Consider the following 24864-nt stretch of genomic DNA (forward strand, 5'->3'; position numbering starts at 1 on the left):
GCTGAGGGGGTTGCCGTGGTGATCTGAGTGGCTGCTTTCCAGGCCCTTCGGGTGGGTCTTGGAATATCCTGGCCTATTTCCCCAGACCAGGCCCGGCCAGGTTTTCCTGGGCCTGTTCCTTCTCCTGGCTCACAGCCTGCTGTTAAGTTTGGTTTCTGTGGTTTGGGGTGGGCCTGTCTTTTTGCTCCAGTCCCCCAAATCAGAGGAGATTTTTGACCTGTGGGTATATATTCCCTGAACTCTTTGGGGTGCATTCTGATCAGGACCATTCCTTTTATTCCCAACCCCCCTCTTCATTTCCTCCCTCTGGCCCCACAGGCCTTGCAGTAGGAGAGACAAAGTGTCTAAACTATTCTTTCCTGGCCCTCAGGGCTGGCCTAGGCCTCCTGAGCCCAAAATAGAGCAGCAGCAGGGAGGGAACCAGCCTTTGGCAGCCTCCACCTCTTGTTCCATCCCCAAGGCGATCTGGGGCTTGTTCTAGGGGCTGTAGAGCTATCTCAGGAAACAGAGGCCCCTACCTGTGGAAGCCTCCCCTTCCACTTCCCAGTGGAATGTCCCCAACTTGGACAGGCCACCATCTTGGTTGGAAGGCAGAGCTAGAGCCTGCTGGTCTCCATCAGCCTACACTGCACTGGAAGGGGAGGGGCTGGCACCAAGAAACCCTTTGTGATAATAGGCATTCTTCCCCTCACCCCCCCACCCCCACCCCAGCCTTGCCTGTGATGGCAAAGGGGGAATGAAATCCCAACAGTTAGCGATTTTGAGTCAGCAGACCTGAGCTGAATCCTGGCTCTGCCAGGACCTGAATGTGGCCTGGGGCATGTTCCACTGCCTTCTCTGGGCCTTCTTTTCTCCCTCTGTAAAAATAAAGGGATTGTGCTTTCTTTGAGGGGTCTCTTCCAACTCTGCTATTCTGTGGTCCTGTGTCTAGGCCTCAGGAATGTGGAACTCTTATCTCCTCAGCAGGCCTACCCCCAGGCTGGGGTGATGGGTGACTCAGGGCTCATTAGTTATGCCCGAATTCTTGGCTCCCTTGTCTTTCAACCTTGACCCCCTCCCCCCCCAATTAATTTCTGCTGACTTTTACAAGCTCTCTGTCTCTCTGTTCCTCCACCCCTAGGGGGCCGGAATCTGGCTGGCTGAATGCCAGCTCACTGAGGACTTTGGGGGTAGGGAGTGGGAGAAGAGGAATTCTGTTTCTTTTTTATACACATGTGCACACATATACATTCACATGTACATATTCTTTCTCTATCCCTCTGCACCACCACCCCTTCTCTCATTTGATCCTTATAACCTTGTGAAATGAAATATAGATGAGGAAACTGAGACCCAGAGGTTAAATGACTTGCCCAGGGTCACTTAACTAATAAAAGTCAATGAGGATTTGATCTCATATCTTTCCTAATTGCTGGTCTAGCGTTCTAGCCATTTCACCTTGCTCAAGCACCACCTCTCCTGAGTCACTGGCATTCAGAGCTAACTCTGGGGAGGGGCTGAAGTACTGGTATGTGCTAGAACCTCAGAGGACATTTTCAAGACCTGGGGTCGAATCTTGGGTGTCCTCATTACCTACTGGGAAACCTTTTCCAAGTTCTTTCCCTCATCTGCCCTGGATGTTTCCCCGATTCCTTTTAGTCTGGATAGATCTTACATTTGGCATAGACCTCCAGGGAACCACGATTTTGTGTATCCCCAGCACTCGGCCCAGTGTCTGACACCCAGTAAGTAGGTGCTTAATCAGTGCTTGTTGATAGATCCTTGAGGGTTCTAGCCTTAGCTAGAGGCTACCATAGCCCTGTGTGCACCCAGGGCTCTGGAAAGAGGCTGAGCAGATATCCCTCTCTCCCCATGCCATGCCCCCTGCAGACAGCAAGGCCATTGTTGATGGCAACCTGAAGCTCATCTTGGGTCTGATTTGGACCCTGATTCTGCACTACTCCATCTCAATGCCAATGTGGGATGAGGAAGAGGATGAGGAGGCCAAGAAGCAGACGCCCAAGCAGAGGCTCCTGGGCTGGATCCAGAACAAGCTCCCTCAGCTGCCCATCACCAACTTCAGTAGGGACTGGCAGAGTGGCCGTGCTCTTGGGGCCCTCGTGGACAGCTGTGCTCCAGGTGAGAACCCAACCCTGCTGCCTCTTCTGTGCCCAGGCTTCCCCACTTAGGAACCAGGGCAGGGAAAGTGCTGGGAGGGGCCAGATTTTCCATGCAGTAGAAGAGACCAAGGGAACCCTGTCCCCCCACCTCCTGCCACTGTATATTGGCACAGGTTGACCCTTTTGCCCTCTTGGAGTCCCTACCTCCCTTCAAGGCTCAACTCAACACCTGCCTCCTACAGAATGGAGGCCTTGGCTGACATCCCCATACCCGAATAGAATGTATTCCAAGGCAAGTCCAGCTCAGAGTCCATTCCAAGATGGTATGAGCTACTTCCAAGAGTAGAGGGAAGTCTGGCTTATGACATGCTCCTCTGTCTGCTGCAGGCCTGTGCCCTGACTGGGATTCCTGGGATGCCAGTAAGCCTGTGAACAATGCCAGAGAAGCCATGCAGCAGGCTGATGACTGGCTGGGCATTCCTCAGGTACGAACTTTGCCAGTATTTGTGTCTAGTTCAGCCTACTGTCTCTTCTCTGTCCCAAGAGAGCTATGTGATTGACCTAGAGCTGGAAAGGACCTCAGAGGCCATCCAGTCTAACCCCCTCATTTTACAGAGGAGGAACCTGAGGCACAGAGCAGAAAAGTAAGAGTTAGAGGGATTTAACCATAGGTCATCCTGTGACTCCAAATCAAATGCCCTTTCTGCTGGGCCTCTGGTCCCTTGTCCCATTTTCCCCCCATGGGTCCCCAACTCCAGGCCCTCCCTTGCTCTTTGTCTATAAGTTGGGGTAGCAGGAGGATGGTGCCAAGTTGGCTTGACCTCCCTTCATCCTGGCAACAATGGTCCATCTCATCTTCTGCAGGTGATCACTCCTGAGGAGATTGTGGACCCCAATGTCGATGAGCACTCAGTCATGACCTACCTGTCCCAGTTCCCTAAGGCCAAGCTGAAACCTGGGGCCCCACTGCGTCCCAAACTCAATCCAAAGAAAGCCAGAGCCTATGGGCCAGGTGAGAAGTTTTTGCTTCAGTGTAGTGGGCAGTTGGAGCTAGACAGAGGAGGGTAGACCTGGGAGGTCGGCACTTTGGGGTAGGGAGGGCAGGAGGGCAGAAGCTCTGAGGTCCCAGAAGAACAAGCAGGTACCAGCTGTCTAGGAAGGCAAGGAGTTGAGTCTTGATGTTGACCTGTTCCTGCCAAGCCGTCTGTGGGGAAGGGGCAGCTTAACACTGTTAAGGAAGCTTAACACTGACACCAAGCTAGACGCAGCCAGCAGATATCCTCCCCAGACCCCCTAGGGGAAACCAGTTGGGCCACCAAATTGGAGAAAACGGGGGTGGGTAGGGGATTGGGCAAGGGCCCCGCAGGGGTGGTTAGTATACATTTGTGGGGACCCTTTGCTTGACCATGATGCAGAGGAGAATTAGGAGCCAGTCTGGTGACATCCTGACTTTGCCTTGGTATCTCCCACGTAGGAATAGAGCCCACTGGTAACATGGTGAAGAAACGGGCAGAGTTTACCGTGGAAACAATAAGCGCTGGCCAGGGGGAGGTCCTGGTATATGTGGAGGACCCTGCTGGTCACCGGGAAGAGGTAGGTGGTAACCCTGCTTCTGCCCACCTACGGGCTCCAGAGGGATGAGACTGGACATCTGTATGGGAAAGAGAAGGAATCTAGGGCTGGCTACCAGAGAGAAAATTGGTCCAGGAGAAATGGGTGAACCATGTCCTGGCCTCATGCCTGGCAAGCTGACCAAGGCCCCCCATCTGCCATTACAGGCCAAGGTGATTGCCAACAATGACAAGAATCATACCTTCTCTGTCTGGTACATCCCTGAGGTCACGGGAACACATAAGGTGAGACCAAGGATTGGGCCAGAGGAGGGGAGGGAAAATAGAGTTCTACCAGCCTCACTGCTTGACTCCATCTCGCCCTGGCATCCTACCTTGTCTAGGTGACAGTCCTCTTTGCTGGCCAGCACATTGCTAAGAGCCCCTTTGAGGTGCATGTGGACAAGTCCCAGGGAGACTCCAGCAAGGTCACAGCCCAAGGCCCCGGCCTGGAACCCAGTGGTAACATTGCCAACAAGACCACCTACTTTGAGATCTTCACTGCTGGTGAGGCTGACCTCCTTCCTATTCTCTCTCCCCTCCCCACCACCCCCTGAATCTTCCCCCTCCCAGAATCCAAGAGACCTAGAGCCAGACCAAGCTCACATCCCTCATTTTATGGAGAAGTGGTTGGATGGGTATTTGATCCCAAACCCAATGTTCCTTCCACTGTGCCATACTCTCTCTCTCTCTCTCCACTAGCAACCCTCTGTGGGATGTGAGGTTCAGGCCTGAGCTTAGAAAGAACCAATAAGTAAGGTAACAGTGGCACAGGCTGCCATACCCTTGGGGAACACCCTTGGCCCTTTGAAGCCTGTAAGTGGCAGATGCCACCTTCTGGACTCATTAAGCACCAACCAGGGGTGGGGAACCTATGGCCTTCTAAGTCCTTGGGTGTGGTCTTTTGACTGAGTCCAAGTTTTACATAACAGATCCTTTTATGAAGGGGATTTGTTCTGTGAAGTTTGGATTCGGTTGAAGGGCCGCACGTGAGGACCTAGACCACCACCCGAGAGGCCTGAAGATTTCCCACTCCTGCACTAAAACTCTTGATCTTTTGCCCTAATAGCTGGAGCTTTCACCTGCTCCAGGGCACTTTCATTAGTTAGTTGGCAGATGTGAGCACAGATTGCATGCCTGTTCTAATAGGAATTAACTGCTCTCATCTTTTCAGAGGTAGAAGAGACCCAAGAAAATGAGAAGGAAAAGTATGCTTTTCAGCTTTATTTCAGATATTTGTTCTGAGTCAATGATTCTATAGCATAGCCTGCCCCTCCCTACCCACAGCTGTTTCCCACCTGGATGGGGGTGGGGGAAATGCATCTCAGATCCCATAGTTTGGTTTCCCTATCAGGTGCTGGTGTTGGAGAGGTGGAGGTAGTGATCCAAGATCCCACAGGAAAGAAGGGTACTGTAGAACAGCAGCTGGAGGACAAGGGCAACAGCACATACCGATGTAGCTACAAGCCTACCCTGGAAGGAATCTATACCATCTATGTCACCTTTGCTGGGGTACCCATTCCCCGGAGCCCCTACAGTGTTGCTGTTGGGCAAGGTGAGCTCCTCTGATGCATGTTTTGCTCCCCATGAGGCCAGCCATCCCATGCCAGGGACCCCAGGCTGACCACCATCTCGGCCACTGCTGCTCTGGCTGCCCTCATCCATCCCTCATCCCCTGGCTGCCCTGTCCTGGAGAGATGGAGCCCATGGTGGGTGGGTCACAAGACCACTCTTCTTCTCATCTTAATTCATGGCTGCCTTGGGTCCCCCCTCTTTCCCTCTCCTCTTTCTTCATCCATCGCCTCTCTTTTCGTTGTTCTTGGCAAACTTGCTCTTTCTTCGTGGTTTGTTTCCCCTCTTCTGTCTGTCTGTCTCTTCATGCTTTCGTCTTCTCTGAAGACCTGGCTCCGGCTGCCCAGGAATCTCTGCTGAGCTCTGATCTCACCAAAGGGTGGACGGTACTTGAGCCCACTTATTTTGGAGGGAGGGGGTAATGTTGGAAGGAGTAGGGGAGGGGAGGGAGGGAGAGAGGGAGGGAGGTCCCAGCATGTTCCTGTAGCCTCCCAGCTCTGGTAGCGCAGTAAGTAGCAGGAGCTCACAAGTACCCTGGATCCCAGTCACTGGACTAGCTCGGCCTGGTCACTCCCCTTCCTTGGGGCCCTCTGTCGCACTGATGATTGGCTGCTCTAGCTTATGATTACTGCCTACTCTATCACCCAATTCTTTGAGAAAAGAGGATCCTGGGTCCAGGTTCTGGCAAGCAAGAATGTAATGTCAGAGCAGAGGCCTCATCCTTGGCCTTGGGCTACCTGGACCCAGGGTATCCTTGTGGTTCCTCCAGTTCTCCAAATAGTGAGACCACCCTTCTCTCCCCAGCCTGTAACCCCAGTGCCTGCCGGGCCGTGGGCCGAGGTTTGCAACCCAAAGGTGTTCGAGTGAAAGAGACGGCTGACTTCAAAGTCTACACCAAGGGGGCGGGCAGTGGAGAGCTCAGAGTTGTTGTGAAGGGTCCCAGTAAGTCAACTGCCAAACATGAGGACATGGGGGGTGCAGGGCTGGGGGGGCCCCACAAGCCAAGAAAGAGAGATGTCTAACCCCAGAATGTGTCTTCTGGAGGCCCAGAATGGGCCAAAGGAAGGCCAAGGCGGGGAGGGACAGCAACCTAGGAATTCATGGACCGTTTGTGCTCAGTCTAATGAGATGAAATTTAAAAATGTCAGGTTTGGAATGTAAGTACCATAGGGGTGCGGTTTTTTGAGATAGCAGCTTATCTACAGCTATGGGGACTGAGTGGAGTTAACAAAGATACAAAGTTAACAAAGGAGCTTACTTTCCTGCTCTGCGTGGGCTAGGAAGATGTTGAGAAAGTGCCAAGAGGAGAAAAAAAGACTGAGATGGGGGGAGGACATGATCACTGCTTTGTAGTACTTTTGCAAAGCTGTCCCAAGCAAGGCAGACTGATTTCCTTTGGTCCTCAAGGGCAGAGCCCTTTCAAAGAGGAAGCTGTAGTCACTGGGTGGTTGGGTCATTGTAGGGTTGGGGGGTGGGCCCATCTGGAGTGGAAGACCTCAGGTCTTCCTTGGTTGATGACTCTGGACTAAGTGTTATAGGAGGTCCTGGGGAAACTAAGGCGCTTCCTTAGCCCTGTGGAAAGCTTACAGTCACATTTCAGGGGGGAGAGGTCAAGACGACAACACATAACTGAAATCTGGCATTGCCTGATGCCCACCTCTGATAGATGCAAAACCATTTGCCATGTGAGGCCTGAAGTTGCTTTGGGCAGGAAGGATATGGAATGGTTTCCTTTCCCAGAGAAAGTGGCATTTGAGTTGGGGATACTTTAAGAATGAAAGGAATGACACAAAGATGACTAGGGGTTGGTGGAAGGAAAGACCTCTCCCAGTATGTACAGACCTAGAGGGCAAAGTGCATTCTTGGCCCTTGGCCAGAGTGGAAGTGGGGAGAACAGCGGTAGGAAAGAAAGCCAAGGCAGATTGGGGGGGGGGGGGTGGGGGGAGGAGGGTCTTCCATGACAAGCAGTTTTGTAAAAGCATCTTCTAGAGGTATCAGAAATGGAAACCTCTGGACAGCTAGTAAGAAGCCACTCTGCAACTGTGCCAGGCTCCAACTGGGGCCTCTTCACAGTGGCCAATATGAATGGATACTGGGAACTGGGATTCTTGGAATACTTTGGGGCCAACTCTTTCACCTACTTCTCTTCTTTCACCTCTTCCCCCCAACAGAGGGTGAAGAACGAGTGAAACAGAAGGATCTTGGAGATGGCGTCTATGGCTTTGAGTATTATCCTCCTGTCCCTGGCAACTATACAGTCACTATCACCTGGGGTGGTCAGAGCATCTCCCGGAGGTGAGGAGGCTGGGGGCAGTGCTCCCTTTTCAACACCCTCCCCCCCACCAGGACAGGGCACTGATATCTGTCCCATTCCCTCTGGACTTCCTTATTTGAACAAAATGGAAACCAGGTCACATGGTGGAACCCCCACAGCCTAAGAAACAATCCCTGTATGACAGCAGTGTGTATGTATCAATAACATTTTATATACATTTATATACACATGTATTGTCTCCTTTGAGCCTCCGCACAACGCTGGCAGTTGTATTTCCCCATATGATAAATAAGGAAGCTGAGGTTTGAAATGACAAAACACCCAGGTCACAGACCTAGCAAGTGTCAGAGGTGGAATTCAAACCCACAGTTTCCTAACTCAGACATCAGTAAACTGTCCCTTACACCTGACTGTGTCAGTCAGATCTGGCCATGGTTCCTACACCTGCCACCTGGTAACAAGGCCGTTCTCCTCCTTGAGCCTTAGACACTGTAAAATGGATAAAGTCTCCCTTCTCATCTAGGAGGACCAGGGTGGGGAGGAGGAGAGGAATTCAGTGCTTTCCTCACAGCCGTTTATATGTTGTGTGTCCTCTCGGTAGCCCTTTTGAGGTAAAGGTGGGCACGGAGTGCGGCAACCAGAAGGTTCGGGCCTGGGGCCCTGGCCTGGAGGGTGGCGTGGTTGGAAAGTCAGCTGACTTCGTGGTCGAGGCCATCGGGGATGACGTTGGCACCCTGGGTATGTCAGAAGGCATTTTCTTCGGGAACATTTACCCTAACTGGGGTGTGGGCAAGAGACTAGAGAAATGACATGAAGCCCCATTACAGGATGCTCCTCCCCAGCTTAGCAGAGAAATCAGGAATCTATGGTGAAGGGATCCTCTACTCAGTTAGATGGTTCCTGAGTAGAGTTGCATGTAGGGTCTTGTACTAGGTTCAGAGAAAAAGGAATTATTGGGATGGCAAGGTGGTGGAAGATGTGGGTTCAAATCCTGGCTCACTTATGATGTGTCCGAGCAAGAGACTTGCCCTCTCTCAGACTCAGATCTCTCTAAGGCTCCTTCAGATAAGGGGGAGTTCAGAAATAGTCTCTGCCTCGGAAGACCTTTTGGTCAGAGGCAGACCCGCTGCCACTTGATCCAGGCTCTCAGGTGGTTACCCTGCCATGATTCCCCCCCACCCCCAGGATTCTCAGTGGAGGGCCCCTCACAGGCAAAGATTGAGTGTGACGACCGGGGCGATGGTTCCTGTGACGTGCGCTACTGGCCACAGGAGGCTGGAGAGTACGCTGTCCATGTGCTCTGCAACAATGAAGACATCAAACTCAGTCCTTTCATGGCTGACATCAAGGCGGCCCCCAAGGACTTTTACCCAGAAAAGGTGAGGGAGGGCTTCATCCTAGGAAGACGCCCAAGGCCAATGCTGGACACCAGGCTGTCTAGCCTTGCCCTACTACAGTGGGCATGGCCGGTGGCCTCTCAGCTGCTAGGCTCCTGCCTCACTTCTCACCCCACCTGAAAATATGCATGTGACCCAATCTTTTCTTCTGTGTTCCACTTCAGGTCTGTTCTGGAGCCTGGCCAGAGGCCAAAACTGAAGGGAAAGGGAGGTCCCTTGTCCTAGAAGTTGGTTGGATCTCCCCTTTTGGGAGAGTCCCAGAGTGTCAGCCAAGCTCAGGGGGGGAGGGGAGGGGGGAGTGATGGGGCCAGCTAGCAGTGCTCCAAGGCTGCCCTGATTGCCCTCTTTGATCATATTGTCCCTTTCCCTTCAGGAGGGAGATGCCACTCCCATTAAGTTGCTGCCAAGGCATAGGTTAGGTCAGTGCCAGGGAGGTGTGGTTCAATCCAACAAGCATTTTATGAAACCCACACTTCATGCAAAGTATGACCCCTGGCTTGCCCACTCTGGGTCCCTGAAGAGCTTTTGGAGGTCTCTGGGCTAGGCTGGTGGAGAAGGGACAGATTTTGATGGGCACCCTCATGGCTTCCCTCCTGCCTTAGCTCTTCTGACTGTCTCAGGGCTGGAGTCAGGGTGAATTGACTGCTCCAGACTCTCTCTGCTTTTCCGGGCCAGGCCCTCTGGGTTTGATGTCTTTTGGACTTGTTTTAGGTGAAAGCTCGGGGCCCAGGACTAGAGAAGACTGGCGTGGCCATCAATAAGCCGGCCGAGTTCACCGTGGATGCCAAGAATGGTGGCAAGGCCCCTCTGAAAGTCCAAGTTCAGGTGAGATGGGGTTGAGAAGCACAGGGCCCACACAAGCCCTGAAAAGAAACTGTCTGAGCTCAGTTGCTTCTCCTCCCCTTTCAGGACAGCGAGGGCTCCCCTGTGGATGTAACCGTGAAGGATAATGGTAACAACACTTTCAGCTGCTCCTATGTCCCCAAGAAAGCAGTCAAGCACACAGCTGTGGTCTCTTGGGGAGGAGTCAATATCCCCAACAGCCCCTACCGGGTGAGCTTCCCTCCTCCCATCTCCACCCAGGAAGAAATTAGGGACCTTGGGTGATAGAAGAGGAGACAGGCCTGGAAAGGTTCAGTGACTTCGCTAAGGTCATGCAGGGAGACGGCCATGTTGGGTGATGAGCCAAAAGAGACTTGAATACAGCCCCCTCCTCTCTAAGCAGTAGAGCTAAGATTTCAGCTTACTCTGCTCTGCTGTTGTTCCCATTTCACAGAGATGAAGCCAAGGTCCAGCTTTGTCTGCCAGTGTGGACATTGTCCCCCAGCCACAGCCTGCTGGTTCCTCTTGGGACCAAGCCAACTGATGTTTTTTGTCTTTGCGGTGGCCATGCCACTGGTTTCCATTGAGCTAGCACTTGTTCAGGAGCCCTGGGCAGCTCTTTTCTTCCCCCTGTGCCTCATCTTGTATTGGAATTCAATCCCATGAACATTGATTGATTGAGCTCTTACTTTGTGTCTGGCCAATAGCCTGGATTACAAATGAACCAGCAGCAGTCTCCACTATCCCTCTGGGGGATGTAGGGGTGGGGATGATAATGAGCTATAAGGAGATGAATGAGCATAAGATGATTTGGGAGTGGGGTGAATCAGAAAAGGTCCTTCAGAAGCATCAGCTGAGCCACAGAAATATAAAGGTTAAGGATTTGAAGGAGAACGGCCTGAACGAAGGAGTTTTCCTGCCTCTCTCTCTCCCTTCTCCCACCCCATCTCCACCCAGCTGCCCAAACAGTTTTTCTAAATAAGGAACAAACAAGCCTGACCCCTTCTTTGCCCAGTCCAAAAACCCTCCATCAGTGCCTGCCTTCTACCTCCTGGAGGCTGGGCCACCAACTTGGTCAGATTGGAGATTCCAAACCCTCTTCGGGATGTGTCCCAGGACCTCCCTTTCCAGATTGATTTTCCATGATTCCCCTCACAGACTCTATATTCTGACCAAACTGTCCTAGTGCCTGGAGGAGATGGTCACCTCCCATCTTTGTGTGTGCACAAGTATTTCCCCCCTCCTGCCCCATGCATGGAACGCAACCCATCTTTCATCTTCCTCATCATCTGAAATGCCTGTCATCTTCCTCCTTTGTCTCCTGTCTTTGTAGGTAAATGTGGGAGCAGGAAGTCATCCTAATAAGGTAAAAGTCTATGGGCCAGGAGTGGCCAAGACTGGTCTCAAGGCCCATGAGCCAACTTACTTCACTGTGGACTGTACTGAAGCTGGGCAGGGTGAGTCACCTTGGGGGTGTGGTGAGGCAGAGGTGGCTTATAGACTTGGGGGCCTGTTGGGGAGCTATCATAAGGATGAAGTAGATGGGTTTCTTCTCCTTCTTGGATTTCCTTTTTTGTCACTACAACTTTCTATTGGACCCTTTGGGGAGGAAAGTAAGGGGCCCAGGGAGATGTCATTAGAAGCCTCTGTTGTCCAAGGCCCCACATTTCCATAGGTCTGGAAGTAAGCCTGAAGGGAAAACCCTGGCTTTCACCTCCTCAGTCCAGGTTACTGGACAAGAAGGAATTCAAAGTTGGCTCTAGGGTGGCTTTGGCCTAGCCAGGGGCCAGGGAAGAAGTCTAGCCAATACTGTACTAAGCTTTGCCCTTGCCCTATTCCAGGTGATGTCAGCATTGGCATCAAGTGTGCCCCAGGAGTGGTGGGGCCAGCTGAGGCGGATATTGACTTTGACATCATCCGGAATGACAATGACACTTTTACAGTCAAGTACACCCCTCGGGGGGCAGGCAGCTATACCATCATGGTCCTATTTGCCAACCAGGTGAGAGGTACCCACAGCCTCTTGAGTGCAGATCTAAGAAGCCTTTCCGTATTTTCTCTACTTTTTCCCCCTATCTGGCCCCATTCTTGAATGCATCAGTTTTTTCCTCCTTTTTAAAAATGAAACGATGGGTTTTTTTTAACATTCTAGAATTTCCTCTCATACCCTCCCCCAAAGCAAAACTCCAAATACAAGGCAGCAAACCCCTCTGATCTTGTATGCACTAACAGTCCTCTCCTCCTCTCCCCCACCAAGAGGAAAGAATACATTTCTGTTCTCCAAAAACCATCCTTTTCTCTCCCATTCTTGCAAGATACAAATTTTCAGTTAACATTTACCTCTGTCTAGTCCCTTTTCTTGAAACTCCTAAGAGTAGCTACTGGCTTCTTTTTCCTTTCCTAAATCTGAACTCCTGAGCCAGGGGGGGCAGAGACTTGTGGCCCCCTGGAGACCTGAGGGAGTTTCTTGCTGCTTACCTTCTTGATTCTTTCTAGGCCACACCTACTAGTCCCATTCGAATCAAGGTCGACCCTGCCCATGATGCCAGCAAAGTGAAGGCTGAGGGCCCTGGGCTGAGCAGGAATGGTGAGTGCCTGGAATAGAAGGGATTGGGCAGTTCAGGAAGAGAGGAGCCCATCCCATCTACCTCCTGCCCCCTTGGCTATGCCACCTGGGTAGTGGGTCTGCCAGTATATCTATCTTCATCCAGCTAATGGGAAGGAAAGGAGGGAGGGTAGCACTAAAGCAAGAGAGGGGACTGTGTCCCCAAGAGTCCCATCTGAGGGGTAATGCAGCTGCTCTAGCTGTCCTGTGCCTTGTCTCTCTCATCAGGTGTGGAGCTTGGCAAACCCACTCACTTCACTGTCAATGCCAAGCCAGCAGGAAAAGCCAAGCTGGATGTGCAGTTCACAGGCCCAGCCAAGGGGGAAGCTGTTCGGGATCTCGATGTCATTGATCATCATGACAATACCTACACTGTCAAATATGTTCCTGTGCAGCAGGTAAACCCTGTGACTCTGGCCCAGGCATCTCTAGGGATGGCCGTGCCATCTCTTCATCCCTGTTGCAGACATCTTAACCCACTGGTAGGATGTACCATTAGACCTAACCCTAATCAATTGTTTAGTTCTTGTTTTCAAATTTGCTTCTAGATTCTGAACTTGACAAATTTCAGCAAGCATGAATGAGGGCTATAAGCAATTAATTGCCTAAGCATTCAGTTCAGTGCATTTATTAGGCTCTGTGCTACGCAGTGAGGAGACCTGGACAACAGAATGATCCTTGCCTCAGAGCTGAGAACTTCAAGATTGTACAAGAAAGGAGCCCCTTAAGTACCTCCTACTTCATTTTCTCTAAGAAAAGATGGGAGGCCAAGAGAAAGAAAATAATTGGTCCAAGGTCACCTCATGAGTTACAGGCAGAGCTAGGACCAACGGGCCAGCCTCTTGGTTTCTTGCCACATTATGACCAGGTTGTAAGATTCTGGCCTAGGGAGTGAAGAAATCCTCTTTCCCCCTTAGAGTTTAGCAGATGGTAACTAAGGGCTGAGTATTGCTGCCTCCCTCTCCCCAATCCAGGGCAACATGGGTGTGAATGTGACCTATGGAGGGGATCATATCCCCAAGAGTCCCTTCTCTGTGGGTGTGGCCCAGACCCTGGACCTCAGCAAGATCAAAGTGTCTGGCTTAGGAGACAGTGAGTATTTGAGAGAAGGGCTATGTGGCTCTTCATCCCATGGGGACCCCCTCCCCCCTCTCTGAGGATTGCCATTCTCCAAGACCCTGTCCTCCCAAGAGACTAAATACATGTGGTTTAGGGGAGTCTGGGACCCCTTCCCCACCACATTGGTCATAAGTCAGCATTTGGGGGGAGGAAGTCACAGATCTGCCCCTGAGCCTTGTCTGGCCCATGTACACACGCGCGCGCGCACACACACACACACACACACACACACACACACACACACACACACATCCCACTGTTCCCCACAGAAGTGGAAGTCGGCAAAGACCAGGAATTCACAGTCAAGGCCAAGGGTGCAGGGGGCCAGGGCAAGGTGGCGTCTAAGATCACAGGCCCTTCCGGCAAGGTGGTGCCCTGCAAGGTGGAGCCAGGCCTGAATGCAGACAACAGTGTGGTCAAGTTCATCCCCCGAGAAGAGGGCCCCTATGAAGTGGAGGTGACCTATGACAGCGTTCCTGTCCCTGGAAGCCCCTTCCCAGTGGAGGCTGTGCCACCAACCAACCCCACTAAGGTACCAAGCTAGGTGGTAGCTACCCAACTCTCAGGCTTGACAAAAGAGCCCTTAGGAAGCCACATATCGCCACAGTTTACTGGCCTAATAGCTCTCAAACTCCCAGGATTCCAAGATGTCAGCAGCTATGCATTTAGTAATCCTCTGTGTGCCGAACAACACTGTTTTAGCTGAGTTCTGGAAAGACAAAGAAAAGCAAAAACTAGTCCCCTCCCTCAAGGAGTCACATTCTAATGTGAAAGAAAACATGTAAATAGATACAGAGTAAACGAAGGGTCATCTCAGAGGGGAAAGGCACCTTCTACACAAGGTAGGATTTGAGCTGAGTCTTGAGGGAAGCCAGGAGGCTGGGGGGAGGAGGCAGAGGATTCTGAACATGACTGTCCTGTGTCAGGACTCGCAGGAACAGGGTCTATGTGGGGAGTAGGAGACTGGAGAGGTAGAAAAGGGTCAGGTAGTGAATGCCCAATAGAAGCATTTCTATCTGATCCTAGAGGTGATAGAGCACCACTGGAATTTTGAGTGACCCAGGCAACTGAATGGAGAAGGGGCTGGAGTGGGGAGACACTGGAGGCAGGCAGATTACACCCCACCCCCGCAGATTGTCTGCCACAGTCCAGGCATGAGGTGATGAGGGTCTGCACTAGAGGGGTGGCCATGCCAAGGGAGAGAAGGGGGTGCTGCAGAATCTGAGTGAGGAGTCCAAGGTGACATTGAGGTTTTAAGCCTGGGTGAGTCACTGAGGGGGATGATTGCCTTTGATAAGAGAGGGTTCTGGGGGATATCTTTCCTGTGAGTACAGTTTTGGACGTGTTGATTTTGAGGTGACTACATGACTGCTAGGTGGCGCTATAGTGTACAGAGCACCAGGCCTGCAGTCAGGAACACTCATCTTTCTGCGTTCAAATCCAGCCCCAGGCACTTCCAAGCTGTGTGACCCTGAGCAAGTCACTTAACCCTGTTTGCCTCAGTTTCCTCATTTGTAAAATGAGCTGGAGAAGGAAATGGCAAACCACTCCAGTATCTCTGCCAAGAAAATCCCAAATGGGGTTTTGAAGAGTCAGACAGGACTAAGCAACAACATGCCATTCACTTCAGGATAGAAGTTGGTGTCACTCTGACCAGTGCCTAGGAGAGAGATTGGGGCAGGATAGGTAGATCTGAGGATAATCCACATAGAGATGATAATGAAATCCATGGGAGCTGATGTGAAATAGGGTAGAGGGAGGAGAGAAGAGGGCCCAGGACAGAGGCCTGAGGGATACCTACAGTTAGAGGAAGTGACCTGGAGGAGGATCCAGCAGAAGAGACAGAGAAGGAGCAGTCAGAGAGGTAGGAAGAGAACCAGGAGAGAGGGATGTCCCCAAGACCTTGGAGGAGAGAATGATCAGCCCATAGTCAAGAGAATGAGGATGGAGAAAGGCCATTGGATTTGGCGACTAAGAGATCATCAGTAACTTTGGAGAGGGCAGCTTTGATGGAATGATGAAGCTGAAGACTGTAGAGAGTTAACAAGAGAAACGTTGATTATAGACAGCCTTCTCCAAGAGTTTAGCTGCTAGAGGAGACAACCCAGAACGGAAGGGTCAAGAAAGGGGTTTTTGAGGGTGGCAGAGACACGAGTACATCTGTAGCCAGTGCCATGCCTGGCTGTTTTTAATCTCCACAAACGCCAGCTGATGGTCATATCTAACCAGTCATTGTTGAGCATGAGCAGCCAGCCGTTCCCCGCAATGTTCCTGGTGGGTTTTTAGAGAGTGGAGATTACCAAGTATGGTTGAGAAAACAAGCAATATTTCACAATATGCTGTGGTGGTGGTGGCACTTTGTTTGAGACTTCTGCAGGCCTGGTGTGAGACCTTATGAGTCCCTAGCTATGCGTAGTCCTGTCTATAGCTGAGGAGGCAGGCCTAAAGAGTTCACAGGTCACCCATGTTAGGACCAGGACTAGAAGCCAGGTCTTCTCATTCTCAGACCATATGCTCCTCGCTAGTGAAGTTCTTGGAGTTCCCTGAGGCCTGTTAGTCACCTCAGCCTTACCTGCCTCACTTCCATTTTCCTGTTTCCTTCCCTGCAGGTGAAAGCCTTTGGGCCAGGGTTGAAGGGCGGCAGTGCTGGCTCCCCAGCCCCCTTCACAATTGACACCAAGGGAGCAGGCACAGGAGGCCTTGGCCTGACAGTAGAGGGGCCTTGTGAAGCCAAGATAGAGTGCCTGGACAATGGGGATGGCACCTGTTCCGTGTCCTACCTACCCACAGAACCCGGAGATTACAACATCAACATCCTCTTTGCTGATGCTCACATCCCAGGTTCCCCCTTCAAGGCCCATGTGGCCCCGTGTTTTGACCCCTCCAAGGTCAAGTGCTCAGGCTCCGGACTGGAGCGGGCCACAGCAGGTGAAGCAGGCCAGTTTCACGTGGACTGCTCCAATGCTGGTAGTGCTGAGCTTACCATTGAAATCAGCTCTGATGCGGGCATGCAGGCAGAGGTACACATCCAAGACAATGGGGATGGCACCTACACCATTACCTACATCCCTCTCTACCCCGGGGTCTACACCATCACCATCAAGTACGGCGGCCAGATGGTCCCCAACTTTCCCAGCAAGCTCCTGGTAGAACCAGCAGTTGACACCACTGGTGTCAAGTGCTATGGGCCTGGTGTGGAGGGCAAAGGTAAGCCCCATGTCTCTGGGCACCTTTCTTCCCTCCCTTCTAGGCTTCTGTGAGCATTCACGTCCCAGGAAGCTGATTTTCCTTTGTCTCCCAGAGGCATGCTATAAGAGCAAGCTGAGGTCGGTCTAAGGCTGCTTTCTGGGAGGCCCAGCCAACTTCTAGGACAAGGGAGGTGCTGGACTTTCTGTGTCCCTCACCTTTGCTCACACTCCATCGGGTATCCCGTGGAGCCTTCTGGGGGCCCCAGGTTAGGGTCACAGCTGGACAGTGTCCAGAGGAGAGCAGCCACAACAGAGTACCACAGGAAGATGGCCTGAAGGAAGCTGATGTGTTTCAACTGTGGAGTAGAGAGCCTAAGAGATTGGGGGGAGTGGGGGGGCGGGGGGTGGAGAGGGCACTTGGGGGCTGTTTTTGAAGGCAAGAAGAGGTTTGGGCTCCCAGGGCAGAGCCAGGAGCTATGACGATGGGGAGGGAGCAGAGCCCTAGCAATGTCAGAACACTCCCAGAGTGGGCTGGGCTCCCCTTCACTACATGTTCTCACCCCCTGGGCCTGGGTGTTAGAGCAGGAATTGAGGGGGAAGGGGATGGAAGGTTAGATCAGCCTGGAAAATGATTGGCAGGGTTCCTTTCTACAATTCTGGGCACCTAACCTGGCCCTCATCTGCTGTGAAATCATCTCTTGGTTTGTAAAGCTGGCAGAGACCTCAGCCATCAGCTAATCCAAGATAGGTCAGGGCTACCTTGGGGGTACCAGGTCATACGTCAAAGCTAGGGCCTCTGACTCCAAATCTTTTTCCCTTTTTTTTTCAAATACTATTTTATTTTTTCCAATTATATATGATAATTTTTAACATTCATTTTTACAAAATTTCGAGTTCCAAATTTTTCTCCCTCCCCTCTACTTAAAATGATAAGTATTTTGATACAGGTTGTGTATGTGCAACCATGTAAAACGTATTTCCATGTTAGTCATGTTGGGAAAGAAGAAATAGACCAAAAGGAAAAACGCATGAAAAAACATTGAAAATGGTATGCATCCATCTGCACTGAGTCTGTCCGTTCTTTCTCTGGATGTGGATAGCATTTTTCCTTTATGTCTGACTCCAAATCCATCTTCAGCCACTGGCAAGTTGGGGAAGAGAGACTTTGCAAATCCCCTGGGATCCAGGGTTTCTACCTCTTCTCTCATCTTGGGGAACCCTTGGATTAGCTTGGTGGCTTGCAGTCTCTGCCTTTTTGGTACATTATGGTTGGTAATCAAGACAGGGAGAGTCAGCATGTGGACAAGTCCTCTGGTGGGGTTGGCGGGGCTAGAGTTTGTACTAGAAACATGACCAGTCCAGCACTGTGATTTTGTAGGCAAGTAGGTGAGGGGAACGGATGTGGTCCCTTCCCGATGTAAGTAAGCTCGTCCTTCCCAATGAGGGAACCCAATTGACCTGTGTAGGTCACTGGGTTGGCCTGAGCAGCTGGGCCCTACCTCCCTACTCTCTCTTGCCATCTCAACTAAGCCAGGCTGTCAGTAGCCTAGAGCTCCTAGCGTAAGCCTGGAAACCTTGCTTCTTTTAACATTGTCCCTGCCCATTGACTAGGGCAAGCTACATAAGTGAAGCCTTCCTTATTTTTGTCCATTTGTAAGACAGAGGTTAGTAGTGAGGGCATTTTCTGCAGCCCTGTCTCAAGTGCCAGATGCCACTGGGGGTGCTCAGGCCATAAGGTATACATGCCTACTTAAAAGAGAGGACTTCTCTGCCACAACTGCTATCCCCATTCCTGGACAGTAAACAGAGGGGGACAGGCCTGTAGCATTGGCCTTCCCCATCTCAGCCAGGACCTTCCTTACCTCCCTTCATATATTCTGCTCAAGTCTCTGGGGTATCTGTGGCAGGGGTGGTGGGGCCAACTCTAGTTGTTTTTAGCATTGCTGAAAGGCAACCAGCCACTTGTAGGGGGCTCAAGGCAAGGGATGACAGCTTCCCAGCTTTCTGACATAGAGCCTGAGGGTTACCATAATGTCCCTGGCCAGAACCCTCCCCTCATAGTTCCTTACACCTTTGCAGGGGTATTCCGAGAGGCCACCACAGAGTTCAGCGTTGACGCTCGGGCCCTCACCAAGGCTGGGGGTCCCCACATCAAGACACGTGTTGCTAATCCCTCAGGCAACCTGACTGATGCATACATCCAAGACAATGGAGATGGAACCTACAAAGTTGAATATACACCTTATGAGGAAGGTAAAGTGAGAGGGTCTCTGGGAAAGAGAGAAGAGGAGGCAATAAAGCTTTTCTAGGCCTGAGGATTGGAAGACAGGGGCCTAGCTCTCCAGAGTCAACCACTGCTTCCCTCTTCCCTTGGCTCAGGGGTCCACTCAGTAGATGTGACCTATGATGGCAGCCCTGTGCCCAGCAGCCCCTTCCGAGTGCCTGTGACTGAGGGCTGTGACCCGTCCCGAGTACGTGTTCATGGACCAGGCATCCAGAGTGGTACCACCAACCAGCCCAACAAATTTACAGTGGAGACCAGGTACAGGGGACAGCTGGGTCAGCTGCCTCCTGGTAACCCAGAGTACCTGGAGGATGGGAGTGGAGGGGGGCAATGGCATGGAAGAAATTTTCAACTGGGTAGACACTGTCTGTTTCCTTGGGACCTCCAGGGGTGCAGGCACAGGGGGCCTTGGTCTGGCTGTGGAAGGCCCGTCAGAGGCCAAGATGTCCTGCATGGACAACAAGGATGGCAGCTGCTCTGTGGAGTATGTGCCCTATGAGGCAGGCACCTACAATCTTAATGTGACCTATGGCGGCCACCAAGTGCCAGGTAATGGGAACTGTGTTTAAAGCGTGTGCCTGAAAAAAATCTAGGGGTTTAGGGTCTCACAAGTACAGTGTGAGTGGGTAGGGCTTCCAGACCTGGGGAGGGGAGAGTCTAGCTGTCCTCTGCCCTGGTCAGGGCCTGGTCAGGAGTATGCAGTTTAGTTCTGAGCACCATGGCTTAAGAAGGGCATGGATAAGCAGGTGAGCAAGCATCTAGAGGTGGGCAGCCAGGACAAAGAACATCCACAGGTCTGTGCCATACATAGGACAACTGGGTAGAAGAACAAGGAAAAGAAGCTTTAAGTAGAGGTGTGATTGTAAGGGACAGAACCCAAACCAATAAATAGAAGCTTGAAAGATAAATGTAGGCCTTTTTAATGCTGTGAATTGGAATGGGGAGCCATCATGGGGCAGCCTCTTGCTGGAGGCCTTCCAACTCAAGTTCTAGGTTTGTGCTGCTGCTATGGCCATGTGGGAGAGAGGGAGGCCAGCTGGGGCATGGAAGTGAGTGGCCTAGCCCCATTTGGCCCTGGGGACTGGTACCTCGTACTCCCTCACTCTTTTCTGGGCCTCTCCTCACTATGCCCCCACAGGTAGCCCATTCAAGGTTCCTGTGCATGATGTGACCGACTCATCCAAGGTGAAGTGCTCAGGTCCTGGGCTGAGCCCTGGGGTGGTCCGTGCCAATGTTCCTCAGTCCTTCCAGGTTGACACCAGTAAGGCAGGCGTGGCCCCACTCCAGGTTAAGGTGCAGGGACCTAAAGGTAAGTACATAAGCAGCTGACTTGGGGGGGCGGGGTGAGGGTTGCATAGTAGCCATCATACAGGAGGGCCTCCAAGGCATGGACTTAAGTGACTGAGTACCATAAGGAAGGAAATAAGCATTTATTAATGTGCCAGGCATGTGCTCAGTGCTTTATAAATACTCCTTTATTTGGTCTCCACAACAGCCCTGAGAGGTAGGGGCTATTGTGATCCTCATTTTGCAGATGAGGAGACTGAGGCAGACAGGAGTTAAATGACTTGCCCATGGTCCCAGCTAGTGTCTGAGGCTGGATTTGAATTCAGATCTTGCTGACTCCAGGCCCAGCACGCTATCCACTCTGCCAACTAGCTGCCTTAAAAATGCCCAGGTGGCTCTGTTGTAAGAGTTTGAAGGGTGCAGTTATGAAAGGCTTAGTGGAGAGTCAGTGGGTTAGCAAATGGACAGTTCTTGGAGGAGAGAGAACTAATGCTTCCCATGCAGCTATCAATGTATGGCTTTTCTAAAAGTCTGGGATAAAGCTGGAAGAGAAGTTTGGGGTCAGGTTGGGAAGAATTAACTAGCCATGGAGACTTGGCTAAATGGAGGTGGCTTCAGCTCCATTAAAGGAGGAGGAGGCCTATACCAGCCAGGCAGGCTTTTGGGCCTGGTAACAAAGCTAGAAAGGTTATTTTTGACCCAGTGACTTGAGCAAGGGTCAACTGCGGGCCCCACTGCCTACTTGGCATTTGGAGCAAGCAAAAATAATGCTGAGAGAGTTTGGGGAGGGTGGGGTACAAAAAGCAGCTTGACCCATTTTCTTCACCCAGCCTGATGCCCAACATATTCTCTTCCAATCCCACAGGGATAGTAGAGCCTGTGGATGTGGTGGACAATGCAGATGGCACAAAGACAGTCAACTATGTACCCAGCCGGGAAGGCCCCTACAGCATCTCAGTGCTGTATGGAGATGAGGAGGTTCCTCGGAGGTAAGTCTGCTCTAGGGTGGGAAGGGAGGCAGAAAGCAGGGTTGTTGTTGTGTTTGTCCTTCATTCTGGAAGAGAACCATGCCATCAGAGAAATGATGACATGACTGGCCATTGACTTTGATTTGAGTGAGGGAGGGCTGTGCTGGTCACCAGCCTCACTTCTCCTCCAGAGTCATCTGGGCCCAGTGGCCTGATATTCATCAGGATGACTGGAAATGGCCCAGGATGCACTGGGAGACCCTGGCCCTTCCAGGTTAAGGTCTTTTCACAATTTCACTCTGAGTGAGATACACCCATTCAATGAATAGGCTTCTTTAAGTTACTCGAGGGATGGCCCCTTTAATAAAAAAAAAAAATCAAACTGGGAGGGAAAGACCCTCAGGGTTCCTGGGTAAATGAGAAACCATTATTATTTAGTTATAACTAAAAGCAGGGCGGCCAAGGTTGACAGATGAGGGGGTGGGGCAGAGTCCTCATGCTGAAGGAATGCTACCCTCCCCAGGGGGGCCCTCAGTTGGCAATAGGGAGAATAATCAGGAAAGGTTATCTGGGAAGCGTGCTCCAGAGGGGCCTGGGAAATATTTATCTTCCCATTCTGTGTGGCCCTGGGGCTGAGGTTCCATACTGGCTACTGTTGTCAGGGCCTGAAGCTTACTGGATGTAGACAAAGGGAGGGCTCCTGGGGCTGGTGAGTTTATACATGTCAGAATGGTAGCCCATCTTCTAGGAAGTCGTGTGTGCTCATGAGAGTTTTGTTTTGTTTCCCCATCTCAACTTTCTAGTCCCTTCAAGGTCAAGGTTCTGCCTACCCATGATGCCAGCAAGGTGAAGGCCAGTGGCCCTGGGCTCAACACCACAGGTGTGCCTGCCAGCCTGCCTGTAGAATTCACTATTGATGCCAAGGATGCAGGTGAAGGCCTGCTGGCTGTCCAGATCACGGTAGGTTGGTCAGCTTGAGGGGGAGGTGGGGTGTGCCTAGCTGATTACAAAAGTTACAGAGCCAGTCTAGGAAGGGCAGTGGGGGGAGCCCTTCCTAGATTAGTGGGAGGCAGTGCAGCTGGCCAGGGAGCAGGGGGATTGCTGTGTGTGTGAGAGGTCAGCTCACATAGGCACTAGCCCCACCTTGGATTCATTTAAGTACTGATTATTAAGCACTCACTGTGTTCGGAGAACTGGGTCCCCGACGAAAAGAAAGTGACTCACTAGTGGGGGACCAGGACAGATGTTTTGCCTCTGATGTTGTTGCCTTGCCTACAAAAAAGGACTTGGGCCAGGGCTTATTTATAAGGAAAGTGCTTCCAAAATAGGTGAACGAATGGTAGCTAAATGTGCCATTGATGTGGTGGGAAGGACTTCTGTGCCAAAGGTCCACTGAGAGCTTGAGGCAGTGAGGAGGGCCTGTAAGGGCTGAGGTGGGAGAGCATGAGGAGGCGCTAAGGACTGGGCATGGGCCCTATACTCAGAGAACTCTGTCTGGTGAGTCAGAGATGGTGCATGAAGGGCAGACTGGGGGGTACAGACCCAAGCCTGGGAGGAGCAGGCCCCTCATCTTTCATCTGCCTCATCAGTCTGAAGTTCTTTGGCTCTCTGCTCTCAATTAAGTGTTCTTTGACTGCTGGCTTAGTTGAGATGACCATGTCCCAAAAGGCTTCGGTGGCTTCTCCACTGGGCCCTCTGTGACCTAGGTGGGAGCTGGGTTTAGGGCAGGAGGGCTCCTTGGGCCAAGGACTGTGTCCTACCCTTGGCCCATGCCCCTGTTGACTAAGGTTTGAGAGAGCCTTCCCTTCAGAGAACCAGGATTTGTAAAGGCACAGGATCAGAAAGGAACTCACTTAAGATGAAATACAGTGATCACAATACTTGTTAAAAATCAGTTCATGGGCTTTGGGTTAAGAATGACTTACAGTCCAAAATCTGCTTCTGTCACTTAACTCCCTATCTGAACTTGAGCATGTCAGCCTCTCTGACCCTCAGTTTCGTCATCTGTAAAATAAAAGGGTTGACTTCTGGCCTCCAAAGTCCTTTTCAGCTCTACATCTAGGTTTCTCTGGCTTGGATCAAATCCTGGCTTAACTGATTTCAACCTATGGGACCTTGGGTAACCTCCCCAAGGCTTCACTTTCTCTGTAAAATGAAAGGATTGGATTGGCTAAGCTAAAATCCCAGTTCTCAATCTCTGATAATGACATTTGGGGGAGTTGTGTCCTGCATGGCGGGCAGGCAGGGTTCAGGGAGCACCATCTCATGTCCTGGCTTCCTTCCCTTATGGCAGGACCCTGAAGGGAAACCCAAGAAGACGACGATACAGGACAATCAGGATGGCACTTATACTGTGTCCTATGTCCCCGACATGACGGGCAGATACACAATTCTCATCAAGTATGGGGGTGATGAGATCCCCTTGTCCCCATACCGCGTCCGGGCCCTGCCCACGGGGGACGCCAGCAAGTGCACAGTGACAGGTGAGAGCACTGGCAGGGGAGGGGCCTTGTGCCCCCTGGGAGGGGGTTGGTGGGCCCCCTCCCCCCAAGCCGAGGTCGGGTCAGCAGCCCCGCAGACACTCGCTTTCTTACAGACACCCCTTGTTTCACCGCTGCTCACCGCCCCCCCCAGTTGTCTGTGTGTGCAGATGTGTGTGTGCGCGCGTGTGTGTGGGTATGCAGGTGGCATTGGCACCTTGTGTGACCTGGTTTTCTCACTTGACCTTTCTCCTTGCTCTCTGCCCTTTCACCTCAGTGTCAATCGGAGGTCACGGGCTAGGTAAGCTGCTTGCTGGTGCATACCCCGAATTCATCCCTGTCCAGAGGGGCAGGTTCCTTTCCTGCTTGTCCCAGCTCCCCTCAAACCGTTCACAGCTGCAGCCACTCTGGGCAGTGTTGGGGGGGGCAAGGAGAGGTAGACTCTGGGTTGGGGGGAAGCTCTCTGAGCCCTAGCTCAGCTCAGCCTCTGCACGGCCTCAGGCAAGTCGCTTCCCTTTCAAGGCTAGGGGTGGAAGTGCACACTCCCCCCTTGGCCCTAGGGCTCTCTAGGGAGCTGCTGTGAGCTGTTTGGGTTGGGGGCATCCAGAGGGACCATCTTTGCCAGGGAGCCTTGGGGTCTGGGGATCTCGGCACAAACGCTGCCCCTTTTCCCAGGGAAGCTGGGCCTGGCACCTGGCTCTCTGTCTTCCCTGACCCCAGTCTCCTCCTATTCTCCCTTCCCCTCCAGGGGCAGCTGTCTCCCTCCCATCCCCCCCTTCCTCCCTCTCTTCCTTGCTAGCTGGGGAAACCCTGCCTTCCCCTCCCCCAGGGCTATGATCCAAAGGACTGAGGGAGTATCGGTTTGCCCTGCCCCTGGCCCAGAGCAGTCCTTCTTCCCCTTCCCAGCCTTGGCCGGATCCGCAGACTCCTATTCCCACCTCCAGGGGGTGCCTTGGTCCCTATCCTGGGTGTGCATGGCAGGGGAGGTGGGTGTTGCTGGGGAGGTGGTTCCGCCAGCATGGCAGGAGATGGTGCTGTCTCTACATCGTCTTGCACTCCCCTGCTCCCACCCCACTAACCCCTCAAAGCCCAAGCAGCGACGTTGCTTCATGTGACCCAAGGGCCCTGAGAGTTTGGGGAGATCAGAAAGGAGTGAGG

The 24864-nt window shown here is 52.1% G+C and overlaps 1 protein-coding gene across 2 annotated transcripts in view; it reads left to right on the top strand.

The window, feature by feature from the left end:
* FLNA (filamin A) overlaps positions 1-24864 on the top strand; it is a 54989-nt gene that overhangs the window by 10965 nt on the left and 19160 nt on the right. Inside the window, exons 3-30 of one of the 2 annotated variants that reach the window (XM_072626037.1) lie at positions 1870-2118; positions 2487-2584; positions 2964-3111; positions 3574-3692; positions 3878-3955; positions 4054-4216; positions 5064-5264; positions 6086-6223; positions 7453-7576; positions 8158-8294; positions 8742-8935; positions 9665-9778; positions 9863-10006; positions 11109-11232; positions 11617-11777; positions 12272-12362; positions 12609-12778; positions 13355-13472; positions 13769-14031; positions 16109-16706; positions 18767-18940; positions 19067-19229; positions 19360-19520; positions 20110-20280; positions 21124-21247; positions 22030-22186; positions 23520-23709; positions 23984-24007. In XM_072626037.1, the coding sequence (XP_072482138.1) occupies positions 1870-2118; positions 2487-2584; positions 2964-3111; positions 3574-3692; positions 3878-3955; positions 4054-4216; positions 5064-5264; positions 6086-6223; positions 7453-7576; positions 8158-8294; positions 8742-8935; positions 9665-9778; positions 9863-10006; positions 11109-11232; positions 11617-11777; positions 12272-12362; positions 12609-12778; positions 13355-13472; positions 13769-14031; positions 16109-16706; positions 18767-18940; positions 19067-19229; positions 19360-19520; positions 20110-20280; positions 21124-21247; positions 22030-22186; positions 23520-23709; positions 23984-24007 (4596 nt within the window). The remainder of the gene's footprint in view (positions 1-1869; positions 2119-2486; positions 2585-2963; positions 3112-3573; positions 3693-3877; positions 3956-4053; positions 4217-5063; positions 5265-6085; positions 6224-7452; positions 7577-8157; positions 8295-8741; positions 8936-9664; positions 9779-9862; positions 10007-11108; positions 11233-11616; positions 11778-12271; positions 12363-12608; positions 12779-13354; positions 13473-13768; positions 14032-16108; positions 16707-18766; positions 18941-19066; positions 19230-19359; positions 19521-20109; positions 20281-21123; positions 21248-22029; positions 22187-23519; positions 23710-23983; positions 24008-24864) is intronic. The other variant, XM_072626038.1, reaches the window with a different exon arrangement.

Source organism: Notamacropus eugenii, chromosome X (genome assembly GCF_028372415.1).
Source record: "Notamacropus eugenii isolate mMacEug1 chromosome X, mMacEug1.pri_v2, whole genome shotgun sequence".
Lineage (NCBI taxonomy): Eukaryota > Metazoa > Chordata > Mammalia > Diprotodontia > Macropodidae > Notamacropus > Notamacropus eugenii.